Consider the following 25,748-nt stretch of genomic DNA (forward strand, 5'->3'; position numbering starts at 1 on the left):
AAGCAAAGAAGTACAAAATAACAGCTGTGAACTTGTCACAAGTAGTTCCTCTAAACAGAATTCATAAAATATAATATAGAAGAAATAAGAATTTTGCCAAGGAACCTTAAAGAACATCAAAAGTATCCCCTTGATACAAGCAAGAATTAATAAGGAAAGAAGGACGAGAAAAAAGAAAAAGCGCAAAGGTAGAAAGAGAAAGAAAGAGAAAGAAATGGAACAATGAATTTATGCCTAGTGGACCTGGAAAGACTAGGGTAAAATGTGGAGCGTGTTGCGGCCATGAATCCAAAAATGGAGGGTGGCGTCAGAAGGGGTACGTAGCATAAGTTTAGTGAACGAAAATAAGAAGCAATAGAAATAAAAGAAACATGCAGCAATGTTGTCACCCTGAGCTTGAATAACCTACCCAAAGCACATGCTACAAAACAGGGGTACTTCACATGCATAGGGGCCTATCAATGGTGTCTGTGGGTATTTTAGCAATGCCTAAAAAAGTGCTGATGTGGGCAACCAGAAATGTTTGTGAATTAGCAGCCACGCCTTACTTACAAGTGCAGAGATTTGTGCTCATTGTGTAAGTTACAACTTTTTCCATGAATCCTCCTGAGTGTCCCTTTCTTTTATTTACATAGACTGCCCTTTTCCCTATTTAAGACTTGCTCAATAATCCTGTCTCCAAGCGTCATCTGGCATCTCAAATAGTGGCTTTAGTGACCTAGATTTACCAGCAAATGGTTCAGCCTTGGACACGCTTACAGGTTTAATTCGGATGGACAGCTATGTCTGTCTCAACAGTTTTAAATAATACTTTTTGTATTTATATCAACACGAATCACAAACAAATACTCATTGATCCATTGGTTTTCATTTTTCTTGGATTACACATGTAATTTTATCAACAACCAAAATCTTGTATAATTGTACATTCGAATACTTCTTCAAGATGTACAATCATTCAACACAATCATATGAGAAATCAATGTTGTTATGACGTGACTCCATCTTTATCCGTGCGTTGCCCTATGCATTTCTGGGAACCATCATTAACCGAAACCGCTATTATAACTTCAGTAGCTACCACTACCTTTCTACAACACCGTGGTTCCACAATGTTACCGTACTCCATTCTAAAGAACAAATGCCAATTACAGTGATAGAAGTGCATTCCAGGGGAGGAGCTACGCTACGATTCAAGATGGCCGCGTGAGCTCCCGGCTCCGCCGACCTCCGCCAGCAGCTCGATTATCCTGTCTTCATTCCTGACCTTACACCTGATTTCCTTGACTATGAAGGTCTACTGCTTCTAAAGGTGCAATCCCGAGATTTCTACCTCGTCGGCTGACGAAGATACGCCGTGTTTCCATTCTCGGCCTAACAACGTGTGGAAGCCGGGGCCTCGATTTCTAGACTACCCGGGTCAGAGTTGAACAACATCGGCCGTGAGACCTGGACTGAGCCCGGTCTCCCGAAGAGTGCCGGAATTGTTGACTTTTTGGGACGATCCTTTGAACGATCTACACCGGGGACACGCCAGCGTGCCACGCCGGCTGCTGTGGTGGGGGTCCGGTGCCCGGAGACCTTGCTGTCCTCCCGGGGTCGACAGGCTGGGGCCCTCTCTGACGGCGAAGGTGTGTTCTGTGAGACGAGGAGCGTCCATTAATTGATATCAGATTTGCGTGGCCTTCGGCACCGGAGCAGCCGGCCTCCGGGGTTTAAGTCCTGCTCTGTCGCCTACTGAGAGGAGATGAAGCGGACGGAAGGCACGCCATCGCTGCAGGCCGTTGTGGCCGCCATCGGGGCGCTCCATTCGCACACAGTCGCGGTGTTCCGGACACTGATGGTGAAAGTGGACGGTATCCTGGAACCTGAGGACGACACCTCGTTTAGTCTCCAGCTAGAGATGGTACCAGCGGTGCATTGCACATCAGAGGTCGAGGCCCCCGTGCATAACCCGGAATTCATGAACCTTGACAGTCCCCTATTACCGACAAGCCTGCCCGTGCTTCTCACTAGCGTCTCTTGTCTGACCCTGCTGCCGCCTAACACATCTATGGATGGTCTTTCATGTGGCTACGAGTTCCTTGGTGATGGTTTCGGTTACACGCTGTTCTTGGACACCTTTCCTCGTTCGAGCCGTGAACTTTTATCCTGTATTCGATCCTCCTGTGCTGACAAGAACTTTAATGGACGCTTTGCCTTTTTCATCAAAATGGCGGCTCGAGTGGCAAAGACTCTTCTCATGGACCGTACTGGCCAGGGCTGAACTTTATCGCTGGGATCCGATATAATAGCATTTAGCAATGCCGGGGTTGTGCCTATATTGTGACTGGAATTGGGTGGTTGTGCTTTATCCTCCCCTGATTGGTTTGTATAAGTGCTGAATATTGATTTTACCATGTCTCGGGGTGGTCGCTGGTGGCGGGGGGTATGGGAGACCGGGAGTGTGTTTCGCTTTCTCCTCCTCCGCTTTCTCTCTTTCCTTCCTTTAGGGTAGTTCTTGGGCGACAGGCACGCTGCTAGTGGGGTTAGGCCGTAGCCATTGCAGGGGTGCAGGGTGGGGGGTTAGGGGTGGGTTTTTTTATTTTGCCTTTCTTTTGTTCTATGGTCCTTTTGTCTTTTCCTTTTTCTTCTACGAGAGATGGGCTGTTTATTTTTTCACGAATCCTTTATTGTCCAGGTGTCTTCGCTGGCTTAATTATCCTGTACCATTGTGGACGAGGTCGCCCGGGTGGGATTGCGATTGCTTCTGCTTAATTAATAGATTGCTTCTCCCCTTTTTACGTAATGTGTACCCGTGATGGGCCTTTGCCTTCTTACAGTGATTATTGTTTGTATATTTCCCCCGCCTGGCCCCGCTCTGTATTTCACTGCGGAACACCTGATATTTGTATTGCCTACTTTAATATATAGAAAAAAAAGAAGTGCATTCCATGCCATCAGCCTCCAGAACAAAGTGTGCAAGTATTTCTAAAAAACCTAAAACCAGACTTCCCATGCCTCATACCCACACAAGCCTGTGCGGGCTCCTTAATTTAAACAAACCGCCTGTGGCTTAAGCATGCTTTCGTGATATCTTGTGTGAAATTACTCACTTCTAAGACAGAGTCTTGAGGTTATTGTAGTTTATATAGCAGCCTCATGAATAAAATAATCTGTAAGATATATAAGCTTAATCAATACATTATCACTCCTTCTTTATCCAAACACCTAACCCATCACTTGTGTTGTACCTTAGTTTTCACGTTGTTGGACCAGCGTCCGTATTTCAAACCAGCGTCTGTATTTGTAAATAGTGCCTGCAATCAAAAGCGAACCGATCAACATTCATATTTCAGTGTGACAAAAACAGTGTGTTCTCAATGTGGTAAACTAATATTCCACTGGTAACCACTGAAAAAACAGCTTACCATTAATGATAAAATTACATGTGTTATCCAAGAAAAATTAGTATTTGTTTGTGATTTGTGTTGATATAAATACAAAAAGCTTTATTTAAAACTGATGCGACAGACATAGCTGTGCACATAGTCACATAGCTACCACTACCTTTCTACAACACCGTGGTTCCACAATGTTACCGTACTCCATTCTAAAGAACAAATGCCACTTACAGTGATAGAAGTGCATTCCATGCCATCAGCCTCCAGAACAAAGTGTGCAAGTATTTCTAAAAAACCTAAAACCAGACTTCCCATGCCTCATACCCACACAAGCCTGTGCGGGCTCCTTAATTTAAACAAACCGCCTGTGGCTTAAGCATGCTTTCGTGATATCTTGTGTGAAATTACTAACTTCCAAGACAGAGTCTTGAGGTTATTGTAGTTTATATAGCAGCCTCATGAATAAAATAATCTGTAAGATATATAAGCTTAATCAATACAATTTCACTCCTTTTTTATCCAAACACCTCACCCATCACTTGTGTTGTACCTTAGTTTTCACGTTGTTGGACCAGCGTCCGTATTTCAAACCAGCGTCTGTATTTGTAAATAGCGCCTGCAATCAAAAGCGAACCGATCAACATTCATATTTCAGTGTGACAAAAACAGTGTGTTCTCAATGTGGTAAACTAATATTCCACTGGTAACCACTGAAAAAACAGCTTACCATTAATGATAAAATTACATGTGTTATCCAAGAAAAATTAGTATTTGTTTGTGATTTGTGTTGATATAAATACAAAAAGCTTTATTTAAAACTGTTGCGACAGACATAGCTGTGCACATAGTCACTCAGGTAGATGACTACTTGAATACTAGTTATAATGGCCAGAGCTGCCTACTTCGAAGCTGGGAACCAGGTTTGAATCTCAGCATCAGCTCAACATCCTGTGACTCTGGGCAAATGACATAATCTCCACGTAAAGGAATGTGTCCTTAACTGGTGCTCATGAAAAGCGCTGGTGTTGAGGATTAAGTGCCGGTGCTGAGCACCAGAAACCACTGGCTCAAATTAAGCACTGATAGTTCTCTTTTTAGACTATCAACGTGAGGACCAGTCTGGCAAATGATAAATGTCAGTTTTCTCTGGTGCTACCATTCCGCAAGCTCTGCTGAAGCAAAGTCCATGAAATAAGCCATGTGACAGCAGATGCTGCTCTTTTCTGCACTCATACCCAAGAACCTGTCAAATAACACATCCCATCAGACAGAAGGGTAGGCCCAGAAGGTTCCCCACAGAAGGAGCTCTCCAAATAATTCTGTATAACCAGGTACTGTCCGCTCCTGCGTACGATAGTTGTATTCAGCAACTCTCAAGAAGTCATTAAAAAGCATGTATAACAATAGTAAAAACATTTTATGGAAAAATAAAAATACTTGAATAACTTCAACAGACCCACTTTCTTTCAGTGCCAGCCAATAAAGCACATATTCTTTAAGTGTTTCAGGTGAGATTTGGAGGGGGAACTTAACCGGCCACATGTAAACTCTTTTGTGTTGGAAGTAGTTAAGTTGTCGGTGCCATTGTCTGCATCATATAAATAGCTTTGTTTCATCTGGATTTGAATTTGTGTCAGCACTGGCTATATCACATGAACAGATTTATACTGGAGGTATATGAATATGTTGGCGACATTGACCAAATCGCAAAACCCCTTTGCGTCGGCTGTATTTGAATTTGTCGACGGCATTGGCCATATCACATACACAGGTTTGTGTTGGAGGTATTTGAATTTGTTGGCGGCATTGGACGTATCACATAAACAGAGTTGTGTTGGCTGTATTTGACTTTGTCAACGGCATTGGCCATATCCCAATCAAAGGTTTGTGTTGGAGGTATTTGAATGTGTTGGCGGCATTGGACGTATCACATAAACAGAGTTGTTTTGGAGGTGATTGAATATGTTAGCGGCATGGGCCATACCATGTAAACAAGTTTGTGTTGGCTATATTTTAATTTGTTGGCAGCATTGGCCATATCCCAATCACAGGTTTGTGTTGGAGGTATTTGAATGTGTTGGCGGCATGGGACGTATCACATAAACAGAGTTGTGTTGGCTGTATTTAAATTTGTCAGCAGCATTGACCATATCTCACACACAGGTTTGTGTTGGAGGTATTTGAATGTGTTGGCGGCATGGGACGTATCACATAAACAGAGTTGTATTGGAGGTGATTGAATATGTTAGCGGCATGGGCCATACCATGTAAACAAGTTTGTGTTGGCTATATTTAAATTTGTTGGCAGCATTGGCCATATACCAATCACAGGTTTGTGTTGGAGGTATTTGAATGTGTTGGCGGCATGGGACGTATCACATAAACAGAGTTGTGTTGGCTGTATTTAAATTTGTCAGCAGCATTGACCATATCTCACACACAGGTTTGTGTTGGAGGTATTTGAATGTGTTGGCGGCATGGGACGTATCACATAAACAGAGTTGTATTGGAGGTGATTGAATATGTTAGCGGCATGGGCCATACCATGTAAACAAGTTTGTATTGGCTATATTTAAATTTGTTGGCAGCATTGGCCATATCCCAATCACAGGTTTGTGTTGGAGGTATTTGAATGTGTTGGCGGCATGGGACGTATCACATAAACAGAGTTGTGCTGGCTGTATTTAAATTTGTCGGCGGCATTGACCATATCTCATACACAGGTTTGTGTTGGAGGTATTTGAATGTGTTGGCAGCATGGGACGTATCACATAAACAGAGTTGTATTGGAGGTGATTGAATATGTTAGTGGCATTAGCCATACCATGTAAACAAGTTTGTGTTGGCTATATTTAAATTTGTTGGCAGCATTGGCCATATCCCAATCACAGGTTTGTGCTGGAGGTATTTGAATGTGTTGGCGGCATTGGACGTATCACATAAACAGAGTTGTGTTGGAGGTGTTTGAATGTGCTGGCGGTATTGGCCATACCATGTAAACAGGTTTGTGTTGGCAGTATTTGAATGTATTGGCAGTAAAAGTTGTCAGTGAATGGTGCCCGAGAGACAGACTTGCTGTAGCACAAATATTGCTCAGTCTGATTCTACAAGAGACTTGGGCGCAAAACAGCAGCGACTCGTGGTTACAAAAGCTCTTGGCTTCTTATGTAGACAGTTACTCATGATTGAAAATGCGAGAGCTGCAGACCAACCTCTAAATGAGATCCACTGAACGTCAGGTATTTAACCTCTGCTCTTTCCATGGCTTTCTGTGTGAACCATGAGCCAGTTCACCTCAGGGATCCACAGTCCATAGGCAGCGACTTCAGATCTCTGTACCTAATGATTCCTCGACAGTCAGATGGAACTAACCTCTCTAGTCATGAACAGGCTCCACCAAGGCGGACAAGACCGTGAATGTCCATTTTACGTAGATGAAGTCTTTTTTTTCTCACTATCTTCCTCTCATCTTTTCTGAGGAACACAATTTTAGCTTACCTCTCCCTCGCACGGATCCCCCGTATACGCCACTGCCGCACCGAAAAACTTTCCTTCTCCCACCTCCCCACCAAACCTGGAACACCCTCCCCCACCACCTCCGCACCTTCGCTGATCGACTTCAGGAATGGGCTCAAGACCTGGCTCTTCCGCTGAGACCTGCAGCAAGTGCTTGGATACTCTCACCCGTGACTAGAAGCACTTTACAAATACAACCTGATTGACTGAGCTTATTTGGAAAATATATCTACCACGAGAAACCCAGAAACATGTTCTCCTTTACTTTATCATCTGGTCTCGTTCTGGACCACATTTTCCTTGCCAAGGTACAGTCAGTAGAACACAAATAGATGAAAGCTTAAAATCATGGTCTCCTAGTAAATATACTTCACCCAAGGCCTTCCTCAGGTCAATTTCAATAACATGAGACGCAGCTCACAGCGTGATCAGTACACATTTTGGATATGATACCTATCAGTGATCAGCTAATGAGGAAGTCCCTGTGTGCGTTACCTTCCATCCTGAGTTACAATAATGTATTGCATTAACACACTAGGCAAAAAAGCTCCCCTGGCATGTTGAGATTACTCAAGTGCATCTCCCTGAACTTCCCATAGCTATTACCCCAGCCCTAATGGCTTTTGAGTGATTTTCCAAAGACTGTTCACTTTGAAGGAGATATGTGGTGCAGCCACAGGGATCACTACTAGGATTTTGCATAGGTGGGATGTAGATGTTGGAATCTGGCTCTGTGACTCTTTTAATAGCCTCACATGGCTATCCACAGGTATCCAGTCTCACCGCAACACGCTGAGATACCACCAAAAGTCAAAGAGGTACAAGTTACATGTTTCCTTTCTCAAAGAAAGTGGCGACTTGCGTCTCAGAGGTTAATTGTGTCGTAGGAAGTGCCTCTGGTACGAGGGCTCATTGATAACCTCATTTGAAGCGACATCAGCCATGAAACTGTCAGCAATCAGGATCTGATCATCAACGGGCAATCCAGGTCTTGGTCCAGTGGTCCATTTTCACAAATGACCAAACCCGTAACCTCCAAGGGTGACGTGGAGGGAGCGGTAGGCTCCCAATGGCCAGAGAGGATCTTCTCCCAGAGCTTCTTCTCTGAGGATTCAATGCAGTATGTCGTGTCTGGAGGGCTTGTTGACAATGACCTTGGTTGACCATTACCTTGGGTCTCAGATCTTTTTTAACTGGGGTATCCTCTCAGAGCCAATAATATAAAAAGGCCACGAGGAGTTTCTCCACCCGAAGCTTAAAAATGATTTGGAAAATTGGTAAAATAAAAAAGATGAGCATTCCATAGCGTCAAAGCTATTTCACGTGATATTTATTCATTCACTGGCACAAACAGACTGGCTAAGCTGGATTGCACACACACACACACACACACACCCTGAAACATGCACCCGTTCAGGCGTGAACCTATATTGTCATATGCATGCAAATGGGGCATAGTGGGTATACAGCAAGGCGATTGTAGGGGACCAGCTTAGGGGCACCCCTAGTGGAAGGCCCTCTGGAGCTCTAGGGAAGATATCATTTTACCGTTTGAGTGCTCCTCCTCCCTAGCAACACTTTTTGTTGTAATCATTATCTGGCCCCTTCCTGAGGCATCTTGTGTGGCACCCTAAGGCAGCAGCCTTGAGTAGCTTGGATGTAGTGCGCGGTTTAGGCGCCTTTAAAGGGGGCGGCGCCATGTGACTCTTAAAAGCATCCGAGGAGGTCCCATCACTGTTGGAAGGAGCGGCGAAATGACATTTTACCCAGGGCGGCAAAAATCATTGCAACTGCCCGGGGGAAAGACGTCTGAAAGGCGCGTTTTTCCTCACGCGACTTCAAGTGCGGGCTGCTTGTCAGGCAGGAGGGGTGCGTGGCGTGCCCCGGGGGGACGGAAGGGGTTCTGTTGTGTAAGCAGGCCGTCGTTTGTAGAATAGATCCGCACTGACAGCCACCTCGCTGTCATAACATGAAGGGAGGCAGCGGTCGGTCACGTGACAATCATGGGGCGCACATGCCTCCGTAGTTATGGTCATGTAGTGTGTGCAGCGATTGCAGTGTAAAAGGAGAGGGTTCTGCTGTCTGTCAGACTGAAAATAAGGTAGGGCTATGTTTTGCTTCTTTGTGTCACATGCATTTGCTGTTGTGCTTGTTTTTGTGTGTTTTAATTTTTTTTAATGATATAGCAGTTCAACATGGTGATTTTTTTTCCCCCTCGAGTTAGTATGCACTGAAATCCGAACAGCTGGGAACGTATAGACACTGCTCCTTAGTGACCTGGGAATGCCGCCCTTGGCCGTGATGTTGCTGCCCCCCCTTCACCCCCCCCCCTGTCTATAGGGATGACTTCAAAGACGCCACGGATCCGCGGTGCACAGCACGAGCGCCCCCTTTTGCTCTCTCGTGGTATTTTACGCCCATTTCCTATTCAAAGTGGTCATCCAGTGTAGAGAAAAAAAAAATTCTCTTCTTCCAGTCCTGCGTCACTAATCGTCACCAAAACAAGCATTCAGGATGTTGCTTTGTTTGATGACGTCAGCTGGAGTTTTGAGATCTATTGCGATACTATACACCGAGTGGCCCTTTAAGTCGCACACTATATGTTTCATTTCTACAGGCATAATACCAAGTTCAAATTTGAGAAGAATAGGAAAAAAAAGTATACCGAAGCAGTCGTTGTCTGGAAACCTAAATGAATGACAGAGATTATTACAACGTGATCATTTACAGTAACATGGGGTCTCACAGTGACAACTAATATGATGGACATGCATATGCGGAAATGTAAAAAAGCTAGTCACAAACGCATTTGTTAAAGTGACTCCCCAAAATCAAAATTATTTTAGTTGCATTGATTACCCCATGTAGTCATGACAATAACTTTCAATTAAAATATAACATAATCCAAAATGCAGAATCTCGCTTTTCTTTAATGCAAAGCTTCATAAAATAATTATAGTACATTTACACATAAGGTTATCTGATGACTCAATGTCTTCGAATGGAGTGGGGGGAGCATTTCTGTTGCTGTGCTTCGCTTTAACAGCTCAACGAATTCTGGGAGTTGTAGGCCACAAAACAATGATATTTACTAGAAAAACTCAAAACTGGTATACAGCACCACTGATGGCATGAAGTAATCTAATACATTTTTTCACCTCACAATATAAAGAACTTGTTTTGCACATAGATTAGTTATCACTGGACTATCTGGTGCCCTTGAATTGGTGCCTGATATACAACATAGCTTAGTTTTCACAGGACTATAAGGGGTCCTTGAATTGGTGCCTGATGTGCAACATAGATTCGTTTTCACAGGACTATCTGGTGTCCTTGAGTTGGGACGTGATATTCAACATAGATTAGTTTTCACAGGACTATCTGTTGCCCATGAGTTGGTGCCTGATATTCAACATAGATTAGTTTTCACAGGACTATCTCGTGCACTTGAATTGCTGCCTGATATGCAACATCGCTTAGTTTTCACAGGACTATCTGGTGTCCTTGAATTGCTGCCTGATATGCAACATAGCTTAGTTTTCACAGGACTATCTGGTGTCCTTGAATTGGTGTCTGATATGCAACACAGATTCGTTTTCACAGGACTATCTGGTGTCCTTGAGTTGGTGGCTGATATGCAACGTTAATTAGTTTTCACAAGATTATCTGGTATCCTAGAATTAGTGCCTGATAGATTCGTTTTCACAGGACTATCTGGTGTCCTTGAGTTGGTGCCTGATATTCAACATAGATTAGTTTTCACAGGACTATCTGGTGTCCTTGGGTTGGTGCCTGATATGCAACGTTAATTAGTTTTCACAGGATTATCTGGTGTCCTAGAATTAGTGCTGATAGATTCGTTTTCCCAGGACTACCTGGTGTCCTTGAGTTGGGGCGTGATATTCAACACAGATTAGTTTTCACAGGACTATGTGGTGTCCTTGAGTTGGTGCCTGATATTCAACATAGATTAGTTTTCACAGGAATATCTGGTGTCCTTGAATTGGTGTCTGGTATGCAACACAGATTCGTCTTCACAGGAATATCTGGTGTTCTTGAATTGGTGCCTGATATGCAACATAGATTAGTGTTCACAGGACTATCTGGTGTCCTTGAGTTGGTGCCTGATATACAACATAGCTTAGTGTTCACAGGACTATCTGGTGTCCTTGAGTTGGTGCCTGATATGCAACATCGCTTAGTTTTCACAGGACTATCTGGTGTCCTTGAATTGCTGCCTGATATGCAAAATAGCTTAGTTTTCACAGGACTATCTGGTGTCCTTGAATTGGTGTCTGATATGCAACACAGATTCGTTTTCACAGGAATATCTGGTGTCCTTGAGTTGGTGGCTGATATGCAACGTTAATTAGTTTTCACAAGATTATCTGGTATCCTAGAATTAGTGCCTGATAGATTCGTTTTCACAGGACTATCTGGTGTCCTTGAGTTGGTGCCTGATATTCAACATAGATTAGTTTTCACAGGACTATCTGGTGTCCTTGGGTTGGTGCCTGATATGCAACGTTAATTAGTTTTCACAGGATTATCTGGTGTCCTAGAATTAGTGCTGATAGATTCGTTTTCCCAGGACTACCTGGTGTCCTTGAGTTGGGGCGTGATATTCAACACAGATTAGTTTTCACAGGACTATCTGGTGTCCTTGAGTTGGTGCCTGATATTCAACATAGATTAGTTTTCACAGGAATATCTGGTGTCCTTGAATTGGTGTCTGGTATGCAACACAGATTCGTCTTCACAGGAATATCTGGTGTTCTTGAATTGGTGCCTGATATGCAACATAGATTAGTGTTCACAGGACTATCTGGTGTCCTTGAGTTGGTGCCTGATATTCAACATAGATTAGTTTTCACAGGAATATCTGGAGTCCTTGAATCGGTGTCTGATATGCAACACAGATTAGTTTTCACAGGAATATCTGGTGTCCTTGAATTGGTGCCTGATATGCAACATAGATTAGTGTTCACAGGACTATCTGGTGTCCTTGAGTTGGTGCCTGATATTCAACATAGATTAGTTTTCATAGGAATATCTGGTGTCCTTGAATTGGTGCCTGATATGCAACATAGATTAGTTTTCACAGGAATATTTGGTGTCCTTGAAATGGTGTCTGATATGCAACACAGATTCGTTTTCACAGGAATATCTGGTGCCTTTGAATTGGTGCCTGATATGCAACATAGATTAGTGTTCACAGGACTATCTGGTGTCCTTGAGTTGGTGCCTGATATTCAACATAGATTAGTTTTCACAGGAATATCTGGTGTCCTTGAATTGGTGTCTGATATGCAACACAGATTCGTTTTCACAGGAATATCTGGTGTCCTTGAATTGGTGCCTGATATTCAAAATAGATTAGTTTTCACAGGAATATCTGGTGTCCTTGAGTTGGTGCCTGATATGCAACGTTAATTAGTTTTCACAAGATTATCTGGTGTCCTAGAATTAGTGCTGATAGATTCGTTTTCCCAGGACTACCTGGTGTCCTTGAGTTGGGGCGTGATATTCAACACAGATTAGTTTTCACAGGACTATCTGGTGTCCTTGAGTTGGTGCCTGATATGCAACGTTAATTAGTTTTCACAAGATTATCTGGTGTCCTAGAATTAGTGCCTGATAGATTCGTTTTCACAGGACTATCTGGTGTCCTTGAGTTGGTGCCTGATATTCAACATAGATTAGTTTTCACAGGACTATCTGGTGTCCTTGGGTTGGTGCCTGATATGCAACGTTAATTAGTTTTCACAGGATTATCTGGTGTCCTAGAATTAGTGCTGATAGATTCGTTTTCCCAGGACTACCTGGTGTCCTTGAGTTGGGGCGTGATATTCAACACAGATTAGTTTTCACAGGACTATCTGGTGTCCTTGAGTTGGTGCCTGATATGCAACGTTAATTAGTTTTCACAGGATTATCTGGTGTCCTAGAATTAGTGCTGATAGATTCCTTTTCACAGGACTATCTGGTGTCCTTGAGATGGGGCGTGATATTCAACACAGATTAGTTTTCACAGGACTATCTGGTGTCCTTGAGTTGGTGCCTGATATTCAACATAGATTAGTTTTCACAGGAATATCTGGTGTCCTTGAATTGGTGTCTGATATGCAACACAGATTCGTTTTCACAGGAATATCTGGTGTCCTTGAATTGGTGCCTGATATGCAACATAGATTAGTGTTCACAGGACTATCTGGTGTCCTTCAGTTGGTGCCTGATATTCAACATAGATTAGTTTTCACAGGAATATCTGGTGTCCTTGAATTGGTGTCTGATATGCAACACAGATTCGTTTTCACAGGAATATCTGGTGTCCTTGAATTGGTGCCGGATATGCAACATAGATTACTGTTCACAGGACTATCTGGTGTCCTTGAGTTGGAGCCTGATATTCAACATAGATAAGTTTTCATAGGAATATCTGGTGTCCTTGAATTGGTGCCTGATATGCAACATAGATTAGTGTTCACAGGACTATCTGGTGTCCTTGAGTTGGTGCCGGATATTCAACATAGATTAGTTTTCATAGGAATATCTGGTGTCCTTGAATTGGTGTCTGATATGCAACACAGATTCGTTTTCACAGGAATATCTGGTGTCCTTAAATTGATGCCTGATTTGCAACACAGATTAGTTTTTACAGGACTATCTGGTGTCCTTGAGTTGGTGCCTGACATTCAACATAGATTAGTTTTCACAGGAATATCTGGTGTCCTTGAATTGGTGTCTGATATGCAACACAGATTCGTTTTCACAGGAATATCTGGTGTCCTTGAATTGGTGCCTGATATGCAACATAGATTCGTTTTCACGGGAATATCTGGTGTCCTTGAATTGATGCCTGATTTGCAACACAGATTAGTTTTTACAGGACTATCTGGTGTCCTTGAATTGGTGCCTGATTTGCAACACAGATTAGTTTTCACGGGACTATATAGTGTCCTTGAATTGGTGCCTGATATACAAACCATCTATTCCCCATTATTTTCTTATGTCGCTATAGACACACACCTGTGCCTAGAAATGTTCCCACTTTGATCTCTTTAACAGCCTATTTTTCTATTAAATGTTTTAGTTTTCCATAAACTAACTATATATTTTTCCACAAGTACACGAACAGGAGTGTTAAAATGTGTATTTACTGCCAGAGCCATACCCCACTGAGAGACAACACATCTGGATCCAATAGCTTCATGACTAAACTTCATTTTGCAGATTTTTTAGATGTCCTAATCCAACTTTCAACAATTGTTTGTGCGCGATTGCAGCGGCAGCCGACACATAGAAAAAGTGGTGGGTGCAGGGGGGTAGATGGGGGTGAGCACGGGGGGTGGGGAGTTTAATACCACAGCTTTAACTTTATTTTGATAAGAGTTAACTCACTTTCAAAAAACTCAGACCCTATTTCCTAAAAGTGTAAACACATTTCTACTTTTGGGTAAAATTTCCTGACATTCATCAGGTCATGCTACCTATACTCTCTCTTGTAGTTGAACGGACTGAGGTAACCAGTGCTTCATTTGAGATAGTGGTTTCCGGTGTTTAGCACCGGCACTTAATTGTAAACACTGAAATCTATGATAGTCCACCACATGGTGGCGCTGTTTGTCTCACTTTGGGATGAGCGCAACAATGGCGTGCCTAATAATTTAATATACATTAAAACAATAAAAAATAAATATTACCTGCTGCCCACACTATCCTTATAGGTTTGGTTGGCCTGAAATAGTCTGATTTGTCACACTTTTAGGAGTGTGATGGTTAATAGTTTGATTGGATCTGTTATTGGCAGTGCTGGCAGAGGCAATGGATGGTGGAAGCTGCAGTGGCCTCATGACAAGGTCCTGACACTCTTTTTTTAAATTTTGTTTTTTTAACACCTTCACTGCGGCGGCTATTCCGCCGCAGTGCTACGGGTTTTGAGCGGCCGCGCGGCGGGCGCATGCTGGTGACGGAACCGCTCCGTCACCAGCGTCGGTTGAGCTGTGCTCGTGACGGAGCGGTTCCGTCACGGCCCACCCCGCTCAATAGAACCCTCAGCGCAGGCGCGGAATTCGCGCCGCGCATGAGCGTTCTATCGAGCTGGGCGGGCCATGACGGAACCGCTCCGTCATCAGCACAGCGCGACCGTGGCTGATGACGGAGCGGTTCCGTCATCAGCACCGATGGGGTTAAGTAAGCACTGGGGGTAACTAGTCTACTTTGACTCTAGCTGTTAAGCGAAGCAAAAGTATGACATATTTGCTGCAGGTGCTTTTCATTCCTTATTTACTTGTTTAATAAAGCACTTTTTATAAACAATATATCTACGGATGACACATAATAACCATTTGTGAAGTACGACATCCACTGAATCTGTCCCTATTTCCTTTTAAGACTTCATATACAATCTTTCCCAGTGTCTGAGCTCCTATGCCACACCCATCATCTTTTGACACTACTCGGAAGCATAGGCTTGCTTTTTTGTCATGTGGTTGTCCTTGGCAGTGAAAGCACATGCTTGTTTTCACTCCTTTAGATGGGAGTTCTTTACATTCACCTCCCAAAGCAATATGCTTAAACCTATATCCTTTTGACATGTGGCTAACGCTGGGTAAATTCAGATTTTAAGCACACAGAAAAGTTAACACATCCTACCTTCCAAAATAGACATTGTGTGTTCAAAGTTTTCTGGAAACCCTTATAAAAGAGAGGAGCACCAGATAAGTATTTAAGTTTGCATGCATGTAAAATGCACGTGAGGTAGAATGGTGCAGAGCACATGGGTGCATTCTGCTTCTTTTCCCCAAATGGGATATTCACTATTTATAGTAACCCAAGCTTTTTAAAGGGACCTCCATTTGCGAGGTGCTTATGAACCACCCTCCAAGTCACCACACACAGAGAGTTGGCTATGCCATTCTTTTCTTTCTTACTGTGTGCTTGTAAACCACCTACGTGTATTTATAGTGTATATTGTTGTTTTATGAACAATTCACAATGGTCAATTTATGCTAACTTGTATCTGCTGCTAGTCCATCCAGGTGAAAGTGGGCAGCTTCAGCACAGTACAGCAAGTTACATATCTGTATTACAAGACAGGCATGATGCACATTCAGTTGTGTGTGCAATTTTCTATACTCATCCATGTTCTTGGCATGATCCTGACATGTTGTCTGGTTGCGGATGGCATGGAATACATTTGTGTGAGAATATACACTTGCGTATTTCCAGCCCATTTACCTTTTCGCCATTTCACAGATTTTAAGCATGCTGGTATTCGAAGGAAACTGAGCGTATTTCGTAAGATACGCGGTGACTTGGACACAACTTCAAAACATGTTTCAATAATTATAGGTTATATAGTAATTCAGACAAATACAAAACACAGCTCTTTCTAATAGATGAATTTACACTTGCGTAATTTTTGTAAGGGAGTATTCTCCTATTATTAATATAGTTATGATTTTTGCTGTCTTTAGGGACAGTGTTCTTCAATAGTCTGATCCCTAAAGAGACTCTCTTCTTATTTTCTTAGTCTCTCTTTCCTGCCCACTTACTTCATAAGTCTAACTGCTACATGTTGGATAACACAAGCAGTTTAGTCATGACTAAGCTATGAGCCTCATGCTTACAGCACAAAGAACAGCTGATGGACGGAATGCTGAATGAATCAAACATTCACCCCAGTCACAGATCTGGGCAAAATCCATTGTTTTATTGCACGCCAAACCATTCCAGTTCAGACCCAGCCATATGCAAATCAGTCTTGATCCTGTTCCTGATGGGAACAGTCCAGCCCAAACTGCCAAGCCAGGTCTTCCCTGGACCAGAAACCAGCATCCTTGGACCGGTTTCGGGTAACACCCCTCATCAGGCAGCCTATCTTGAATCTCATGTTAAAGCATACCTATGAAGTATTTGCATTAGGTGTGGTCCAAACTGAAGTGGCATAGTGTGCAAAGTAACAATGGACTGGCCTGCGGCTTCAAGTAATTACCAGCGGCTGTGATTAATTCAAGCATTCCATCCATCACTTTTTGTATGCTTCAGTGTGACGTCCTACGTGGGAAGGGTATGCCCAGACATAAGTCCCAAGCACACTGCGCTACTGAAACTTAGCTATACTTGAAGGATGAGGCCTAATACGGGAGAAAACAGGCTTGAATTGCTTGTGTTATGGTTCGGGGAGGACCTTGGCTGGCACTTCAGTCTGAACTGTTCCCATTGGCTCAGGGTCACAACTGATTTGCATATAGCTGAGTCCAAACTGAGGAGGCATGGTGTGCAGAATAATGATGGGCTATGACTCGGCCCGAGAAATGACCCTTGGCTGAGATTATTTCAAGCATTTTATCCATAACGTTTTCGTATACTTCAGTGAAGCACACCTATGGCATAATACATTCCCCTTTTTGTAACGTTTGGTTAGACCCTGCGCTTAATCCACCAGAGGGCAGGCAGACGCCGTTGAGCATGGCGTGTGGCCATAATAGCATAGACTGGCCACTGAGCCTGATTTTGGCATACCCGCGGCGTCTGTCTTTGCATCCTGCCAGGGTCTTTTCTCACACAGAGCTCTTTATTTGTAAAAAATAAATAAAAAAGCTGTGATTTATTTTTTAAAAAAAGTGATTTTTAAAAAAAATCAGTGTTTGAAAAATGGCCACAAAATCGAGGCAGTGTGACTGATTGCCTTCTTCAAATGAGACCATGCTATCTACCCCTATTTTGAGGAAAATACTAAATTTCCCCACTTTTCAACGAGTGCTAATAGACTGCGAGCAGCTAAGCATTCATATATTATTCTTGTATCTCTTTGTTGTCAAGGTTGTCTTTACACATGGTGAATTTGTGGTCCTGTGCTGTATAGAACCTCACTGATATACATGGCGTGAGATGGCTCTTTCTTAGACGTCTGGGATGTGGACTGGGTGGCCAGATCACTTTGAGGATGAGACTGTTCCAAAGGCCTCTGGTTCTTACTAAGGCAGAGCACCCGGAGTTGGTTAAGGAGTTCTGGTATAAAAGAACTCTCTGCTGGCAATTCTGAAAGCAATGTCCCAGCTAAAAGAGTTACTGTTGTCTACTTCTGTCCAAATTTCATAGCAAGCATTTACTTAGGTTATCTTAAGCGCAACAGCCAATCAGCACTGAAATAGTTTCAAGTACTTCATCCAATCAGCAGTCATCATTCATTGCATGCTGTATCTCATCCTCTAAAAAGTCTTTAGTGTATGATTTGGCCCTCTTCTATCGCCCCCCCCCTCTTTTACCTTTGAAACAGTTATTATCCTCCATCGGCTAATGGATGTAGGTGGTTGCTGTTCTATGTTGTTAAAATCAATAAAAAAGATTTACACCATAAAAAGTCTTTAGCATCTACCACTTTCATGGTCTGGTAGGTCCCCGAACTTCTTCTCACATATCATCACACTACCCCTTCTAATAATCAATACCTGCACCTTTCAAGCCGTACTACAAAAAAGTTGTCACTAAGGGGCAGACTTTTAAATTGAAAAAAATATTCTCAATATTAAAACGTTAATCCAGGGCCCGACTCAAATAAATATTCATAAAAGCCAGCAATAATTGCATCATTGATTTACATCTAAAATTTGCATATATTTCTGACTTTTTGCCGATTCATATAGATTCCCTCCATTATGTATGCAATCTATGCAAGACATAGGGCCTTTTTTGGAGTTTGGTGGAGAGGGACATCTGAGAAAATCTTGGAGACGTCATTGACATCAGTGCACTTAATACAGCAAAACAGGACATCTGCCATACTCTTAATACGGCTCTTGGTCCTGTCCTCCCCACATATTCCTAAAGATTGTTCTCAGGATGGACAAACCTCAGGAGAACTGTGGAAATGTGGATCTGCAATTTTGTGTTTCACTTTTTTCTGTACGAGCAAAATGTTTTCCCAGAGAATAAATCCCTTCTTGAACATACAAGAAAGGGTTAGAGGAACAGTTTCCTATCCCACCCTTGAAAATCATGTCCGGTAGTTTTACATAAGCTTCCATGGTAAGAAAAAACCTGCATACTTTTTATGAACACCCAGAAACCTATGAGCTTATGGCTCTTCACTGCATTTTTCATGACTACCTAAAAACGCCCTCCTGAGCAACCCCTTTCCTACTTCTGCCCAAAACTGCCCAAAACTTACTTCTACTAACAATGCTTTGTTTCTGTGAATCAGTCAAGGCATATGGGCAGATTACATTTTACCACACCTCAGTTCCACTGAGGTGCAGACGAATATTTGTGCATCAAAAGTCAATGCAAATTAGGATTGCAAATGTATGAAAGTCATGTTCTGCCATACTTCAAGGAGTTGTTTAGAGGAGTTGTTTTTTCCCCAGTACAAATTCGCCATCCGATTAAAAACAAAACAAACTTTCTCTACCTGAAATTTTCAATTTGGAAATTAGTGAGCGCTATATAGAAATGGCACATGGAAATACCACATACATACATGCATGCGTACAAACATGTCACGACAGTTACCAAAAGGTAGAAAAGGCAATTTCTTCCCAGGCCCGATTTACAGCCTATTGTTCATTTCAACACAAGCACACAATTGACTTTAACGGTGCAAGAGTTTTCAGTGCTCCATTCAAAATACCTTCTGGAATGGTGAGCTTTCACTTAGAAAAAGCCCTTCGAGGGCATCTGCATTAATTTAGTGCCCCCAGTAGGTAGCGCACTAAGAATTCTCCCGTAACGCCCTAAGGCTGCTCCCCACCCTAGTGATTTTAGATCCTGGAGCACACATCATCCTCTGGCCAAATGGCGGCAGCTGCGGAATGGGGGTGGTAGGCTGGGGAGGGGAGGATAAAAGGAAAAATATCACTTACCTGATTAGGGCTGCAGTTTCACTTCCATCCTCTTCCCTTCCTGGCAGTACACAGGCTCCACTAAGCCAATCACGACGCTGCTGTCACCAACATGACAGCAGTGTCGTGATTGGTCTGAGGGGCCAGTTTGGCTGATAGGACAGTGCCTGGGAGCATTGCGACTGTTCTCCACCCGGCTGCGCAACACAGCCAGATGGTGGAATGCTAAGTGCGCATGACTGTTTGGCGAGTACAAGACGGCCAGCGAAACCGCCATGCGCACTTATGGTGCACCAACCACGCCTCCTCCCTTTGACTCCACCCCCCCTAACCTGGCCCCATAGCCCGTACTAATAAAAATAAAATGATTATTATCATTTTATTTTTCCTTTACGCTCCTTCGCCTCAGCGTAGGAGCCGCCGCTGCGTGAGTCTGGCCCTGTCATGCAAATCCGATTCACCCCGCGTCACAGTGCTAGAAGCGTGGGCCGCTGAGGAGGACGCCATGTTCCAGTTCTTTCGACCTAGTTCATACACCGAGGGCTGGCCTCACACACGAACATTCACAAAGATTCTGAAACGATTCTGATTGGTCTCTGTATATTCTGTAAATATAACACCTGGTTCTAATTCTCTTAAACATTTGTAGCTAGTGACCAAAACCCTCAAAATAGTCAGACTGCCCATTTTGCAGGGATCCTGACCCAGTGAGGAGGTGTTTCTTTCGTCTGTATGTCCAATTGGTATGTACAGCGGGGCTGCGTCCATAGAGCAGCACTGTAACGGAGCACAGCCGGGTTTTGGCCTCTTCCGGTCTCCCATAGTAACACACAATTGCTGAAACTCCTGAATAGATCTAATCAAAAGATTGCATTAAAAGAGTTTTGACAGAGCAGTGCCGGTGCAAATGGGAACTCTAACTCACAGTGGCAGCATGAAGAGAGATGTGAGCTGAAACGGCAGACCCTCTCGCTTTATGAGACCGCTTTTTCTTGGAAAGGGGCGAAGGTACAGTAGTTGCTTATTTGTGAAGAAGTCTTTGCTAAATCTTAGTATTAAAATATTTTTGTGCTCTTAAATTGTTTTCCTGTTACAGGGAGGAAAAACAAAAAAATGGTAAAGCTAGTCCCAAGTTAGCGTTTTTTTTAAATGCTGTGTTTTGCTTTATAGGATTTGACAAGTAAACTGTGAGTTTACTATGCTAGTTCTTTTTCCGTATAATGGTGCACATTCTTATGGGGACATTAATAAATGCATAAGCTAATGAATTATGCAAAGATCAGGGATTTTTCCACACAATTACACACTTACATCTCTGTCTATTGCGAGAACTGTTGGGTCCACGCACTGTTGTCTTTCTTCTATTGCAGTGGTAAGGACTGGTATATGTCAGCACTGCAGTCTTTCTTTTATTGCTGTCATCATGCAATAATTCGGTAGATGTGCTCACCCTGGGTTCGCCCGGCACTGCAGCCATTCCCTGTGCCCCAAATTAATGTGTGTGTGGTTTTAGTGCTTCTAGATTAATTTGGTCAAGATCTACTATATATTAAACTGCTGTCCCTGGGAGTCGGTACTGAAAGTGCTCCATTGCAAAAAGACTGATATACTGTAACCATTTTCTCATGGCTAAAAAGGTTAGTTACCATGACTGAGTTTGAAAAGTAAAGCAAAATGCATGTGTTAAAATAAATCATGCGAAATTACGAAAAATATATTTAACGCCTAGTAGAACAATCTACCAACTGGACATTACTACAGAATAAGTATGACACAATCATACACAGATCCTGTCCCTGATCCCACCCAAAGCCTCCCGCCTCTGAAAATGTGCTGAGGGATGCATCTATTCTCCCAAATTCAATGTTTTTAAAAATCATATAGTGATCATCGCAGGCTCTTCGGCAAGTTTTTCACCAAGAAGCATTGTTGGTGGAATTTCGACCAGTTGCACTTTTGTGGAATACTGCAATTCCACCAGAAGAGAATGGGTGAAATTCATCTGTGCTTATGCTTATATTGCATTTTTATGATTTCTTTCCGCCTTCCACTATTGTTGTGATACAGATTTTTCTCTGATTGACTCTTTGAATTTCTTCCTTCTTCTGGTATTCAGAACTTGGTTATTCCACACCTTTATTCAATAATATGTATTTATCCCTGCTTCAAATGCCTTTATGTACTTATTTTTGTCTTTTTTGGACCATTCCTTTAAAGTAACACCCATCACTGACAGCACTACGAAATGGCAAAAACTGTATTAGGAGCACTAAATTAAAGTTATTGCCATTATTAGAAAGATGGTGATGCCAATGTGTTCTGATGAGGTGGTGCGGTACCAGAATATTACTGTCACACTATCATTTGACATAGGTATTGTGTTCTAAATGTCATCTACAAAAATATCCTCCCTTTGGAGATTCTGAAGGCAAATCTATACCCAATGGGACACTGTTTTTATAAATGGCATTTAGGACACATTATTTATGACAGACAATAGTTTAGTACACAATATTGTGAGATACAAGCATGAGCAGGAAAAGAGATACAAATGTAAGAAATATGTCACTTACAATTTCTTGCCTCAAGACCACTCTTTTCCGTTGTTAATTTTCTTCCCAAAAGGCAAGTTGAAACAGTGGCATAGCTAGAGGTTTTGCCGCCTGGGGCGGTCCATAAGTTTGCCACCCAGTGACGGCTGGTGCAGGTAAGATTGGGGGGGAGTAAGGCGACAGATGAGGGAGTATAACATTTAAAAAAAGAAGAAAACTTACCTTGCGTACAACACTGCCCCCCAAAAAAGTGCAGCCCGAGGCGGACCCCCCCCCGTCCCCCCTCCCCGCTACACCACTGGGTCTTAATCTTGATTCTAGGGTGAAGTATAGCAGAGTCAGGTCTTGAAGCAATCTCATTTAATAAACTCCTGGATTGCACATTGTTGCCTGCATTTGTATACACACTGCATTCTCATGCATCATGTTGAACTTGTATTGTTGTGCACATCAGCTAATGAGTGTTTTGTATGGCTTGCAGGAGTAGGTTTTGACCGTGAGGCGAGCATACGCTGCTCTCTCGTTCACTCCCAGTCTGTGTTACAGCGGAGACGAAAATTGAGAAGAAGGAAAACCATCTCTGGAATACCCAGACGAGTGCAACAAGAAATAGGTGTGTTAATTTTACTTACGCTTAATGAAAAATCCACCACCTATAATAGCCGACTTTATGGTGTTCATATTTGTAAAATTAACTACCGTCTTCCCAAAAGTGGAATACTTTTTTTTGTTTTAGATACAGAAACCAGTTTTTGTGACTCACTTCATTGTAAAAACATGCCAGATGATGTATGCAAACATATCCATATAGCGCATATAGAGTGCTATAGTGCTCCATGCGATTCAAAGCGGTTTTACAGAGCGTACAAGATTAGAAGACCAACAGTAACAAGGGTCAGGTGGATCTGTTGGAAAGTAGGGCTAAAGAAGAGTATAGCTGATAGAAACATAGTAGAAGTATTCTGAATTTGTGGAGCAGAGGTGTACAATTTCCATAATTAGTTAACGTGGTTAAGAATTATGAGGTCTTCAGAGCAGGGACATCTTATGGGACCTGGGTGGGGCAATACACCACTTCAATATCACAAATTCTTTAAACAGAGGGTCCTGGGGAAAATATTTAAAGACCAGCCTGTATTCTATCCCCGCACTACCCTTAAAAAACAACCAAAGAAACTACTGGTCTAAGAACAGAAAAAAAGGACAGCAAAAAGCTAATGTGTCTAGGTCAGAAACATAACTGTTCACACCAAGAATAAAATCCCATCAGCCCACCGTGGTGGCAAATCTCATCATCTGGGATTACCTCTTGATTGCAAATCCTAGTGCAACCAAAGACTGCGCCCTTCTCAACATCAGAAGGGTACTCAAGATGTATTTATCAGTGGCCAGGTTTGACTTGGCTCAAATCCCAGAGAATTGTAAGACAAATTCTTCTTTAGAGCGGGTGCTGATAATAATTGCAGTGCATGTAAGCGAATGTGAGAAAAAGAAGTGCAGTTTTAAAATTGGCTTCTAGGAAACAGAACAATTTTAATAAGCGCTATCCTAGTGTCAAACATAAAAACAGTGCGTATACAGTTTGAAAGGATAACTGTGATAAGTGTGCTAGAATGACAGGTCTACATGTTTCAGCCTTTGGATTAATTAAATCCAGGCTTTCATCAGGACCATTATATAGAAACGCTACTGCAATATTGTGCATACAGTGTGTAAAACCTAAATGCAAAATCTCAAAAGAAAATGGTTGGTTCGATACAACCTGCCATAACCTGTGTATTCCGAAAGTGGTCAAATATCACAGGATTATTGGACTCATTCCTACAAAAAACAGAATATGCATAAATAATACTTAAAGACCCAACACATAAACAAAATGCTGTCCAAATTCACACCTTCCAAAAACTACTATTTAAGAGGTGTCGATATTATCAAATATATCTCTCTGTGTACATATCACTCCAAATTGATTTCAAAATATTGTTTAACTCACCCGTCTTTTTGAGGGAGTACTCCTCACCTCACCTGGCATCAGCTCAGGGAATGAGGCACTGCTCTATGTTGCAGGTAAACATAAAAAATCACAATCAGAGTGGAAATCCTCTGAAAATTAGTTACCCAACACGTCAATATAACTCTGTCTTGTTAAACACCGACCAATGGCACCATTCAAAGGTCTATATTGTTCAGATGAAAAAACAATGTTCATAAAAACCTCATATGTTTAACTATAGGCTGATTAGAGCCACGTAGTAATAGCTCTAGTTAAACCTGAGCCTGATCCACTTCACATAGCCGGCTGTGCAAGAGGCAGGTTGTAACAACAGCCGCCACAGGGTTTGTTTATCGTGATTTACACGCAAACTGGTTATGTTATAGAAATAGGGTTACTATCAACTTGCACTCTCACGAATGTCCAGGAAAGCAGTGTCTCTGCTCTTATGGGGTATGAAAACAATTTATCTTTTTTCAGAGATTTCTAATTATGTCTACTTCAATTCCAATAGTATATTCTGTTCAGTGCAGGACAGTAAATCAAAATCACCAATGGGAAAAAAGTTTGAACCAGTCCTACACTCAAGGAGTTCACATCTAGAAATAGACAATGAAGCATGACAGGCCCTTGGCAGCACGTCCTACTGTGAAAACAGCAGTGTCGCCTGCAGCCCAATGGGGGAATACTAGAGTGGCACAATTGCCAGTCTGTCCCTGAATCTATTCAGTGACTCACACCCTGACTTTATATGCTATTGTGCACTTATATACCCATTGTGCACATTCCATAATGGCAAATTGATACAGTGTCTTGTTAGGGGTGGAATTCATCTGTTTCCTAGGATGCTACCTTCTTAAAGTCTGGAATTGCCCTCCCCCTAGGCATTGGTGCAGTACCTCACTTGGGTTGAATCTGGTCACATTTAAGCTATCAATTTATGCAGGCATAGGCTCAGCCTTCCTAGCCGATTGCTTCTAGGCTTGTGACAGGGGCTATCTCTCTCGCTTTCATCAAGTCCAGGATCTACTTTCCTCATGGTTGATTGTTGCTTCACTGGCAAGAGCTTCACCAGTCAGCTGCCCTCTCTAACTCCGACACATATCTCTCATAGCATGTGTATCATCTCCACAATACTTTTTGTGTCATAAATTGAATCAACTCCCTCCTATTCAGCAGCCCACAGCCAACAAGTCATTAATCCGATCATAAAGTTTGTTGCGTTGGGGAACATACTCATACTAGCCATCCTGCTTCATTGTATATGGACACATTTTAGAGGCACTGAAAGAAAAATCAATGCTGCTCTCAGAACCTTTGCCAGTTGCTATGGGGGTCTTCACTCTCGCTTTTCAGGTATATTCAAAATTGCAACCTGCAGTGTGGCGGTTAATCTTGTGTAAATGCTGTTGAGCCATTTTCAATGAAACCGTAGTGGATGGAAGGATTTTAAAATAGA

The 25,748-nt window shown here is 42.5% G+C and overlaps 1 protein-coding gene and 1 long non-coding RNA gene across 2 annotated transcripts in view; one reads left to right on the top strand and one right to left on the bottom strand.

Annotated features, from left to right (window-relative positions):
• The window catches only part of LOC144771913 (uncharacterized), an 825,386-nt gene that overhangs the window by 698,659 nt on the left and 100,979 nt on the right, over positions 1 to 25,748 (bottom strand). The gene's annotated exons all lie outside the window — the stretch shown is intronic.
• The window catches only part of NHS (NHS actin remodeling regulator), a 460,129-nt gene that overhangs the window by 413,671 nt on the left and 20,710 nt on the right, over positions 1 to 25,748 (top strand). The window contains exon 6 of the mRNA XM_078658108.1: positions 22,778 to 22,909. Within this exon, the coding sequence (XP_078514234.1) occupies positions 22,778 to 22,909 (132 nt within the window). The remainder of the gene's footprint in view (positions 1 to 22,777; positions 22,910 to 25,748) is intronic.

The sequence above is a fragment of the Lissotriton helveticus genome, chromosome 8 (assembly GCF_964261635.1).
Source record: "Lissotriton helveticus chromosome 8, aLisHel1.1, whole genome shotgun sequence".
Classification (NCBI taxonomy): domain Eukaryota; kingdom Metazoa; phylum Chordata; class Amphibia; order Caudata; family Salamandridae; genus Lissotriton; species Lissotriton helveticus.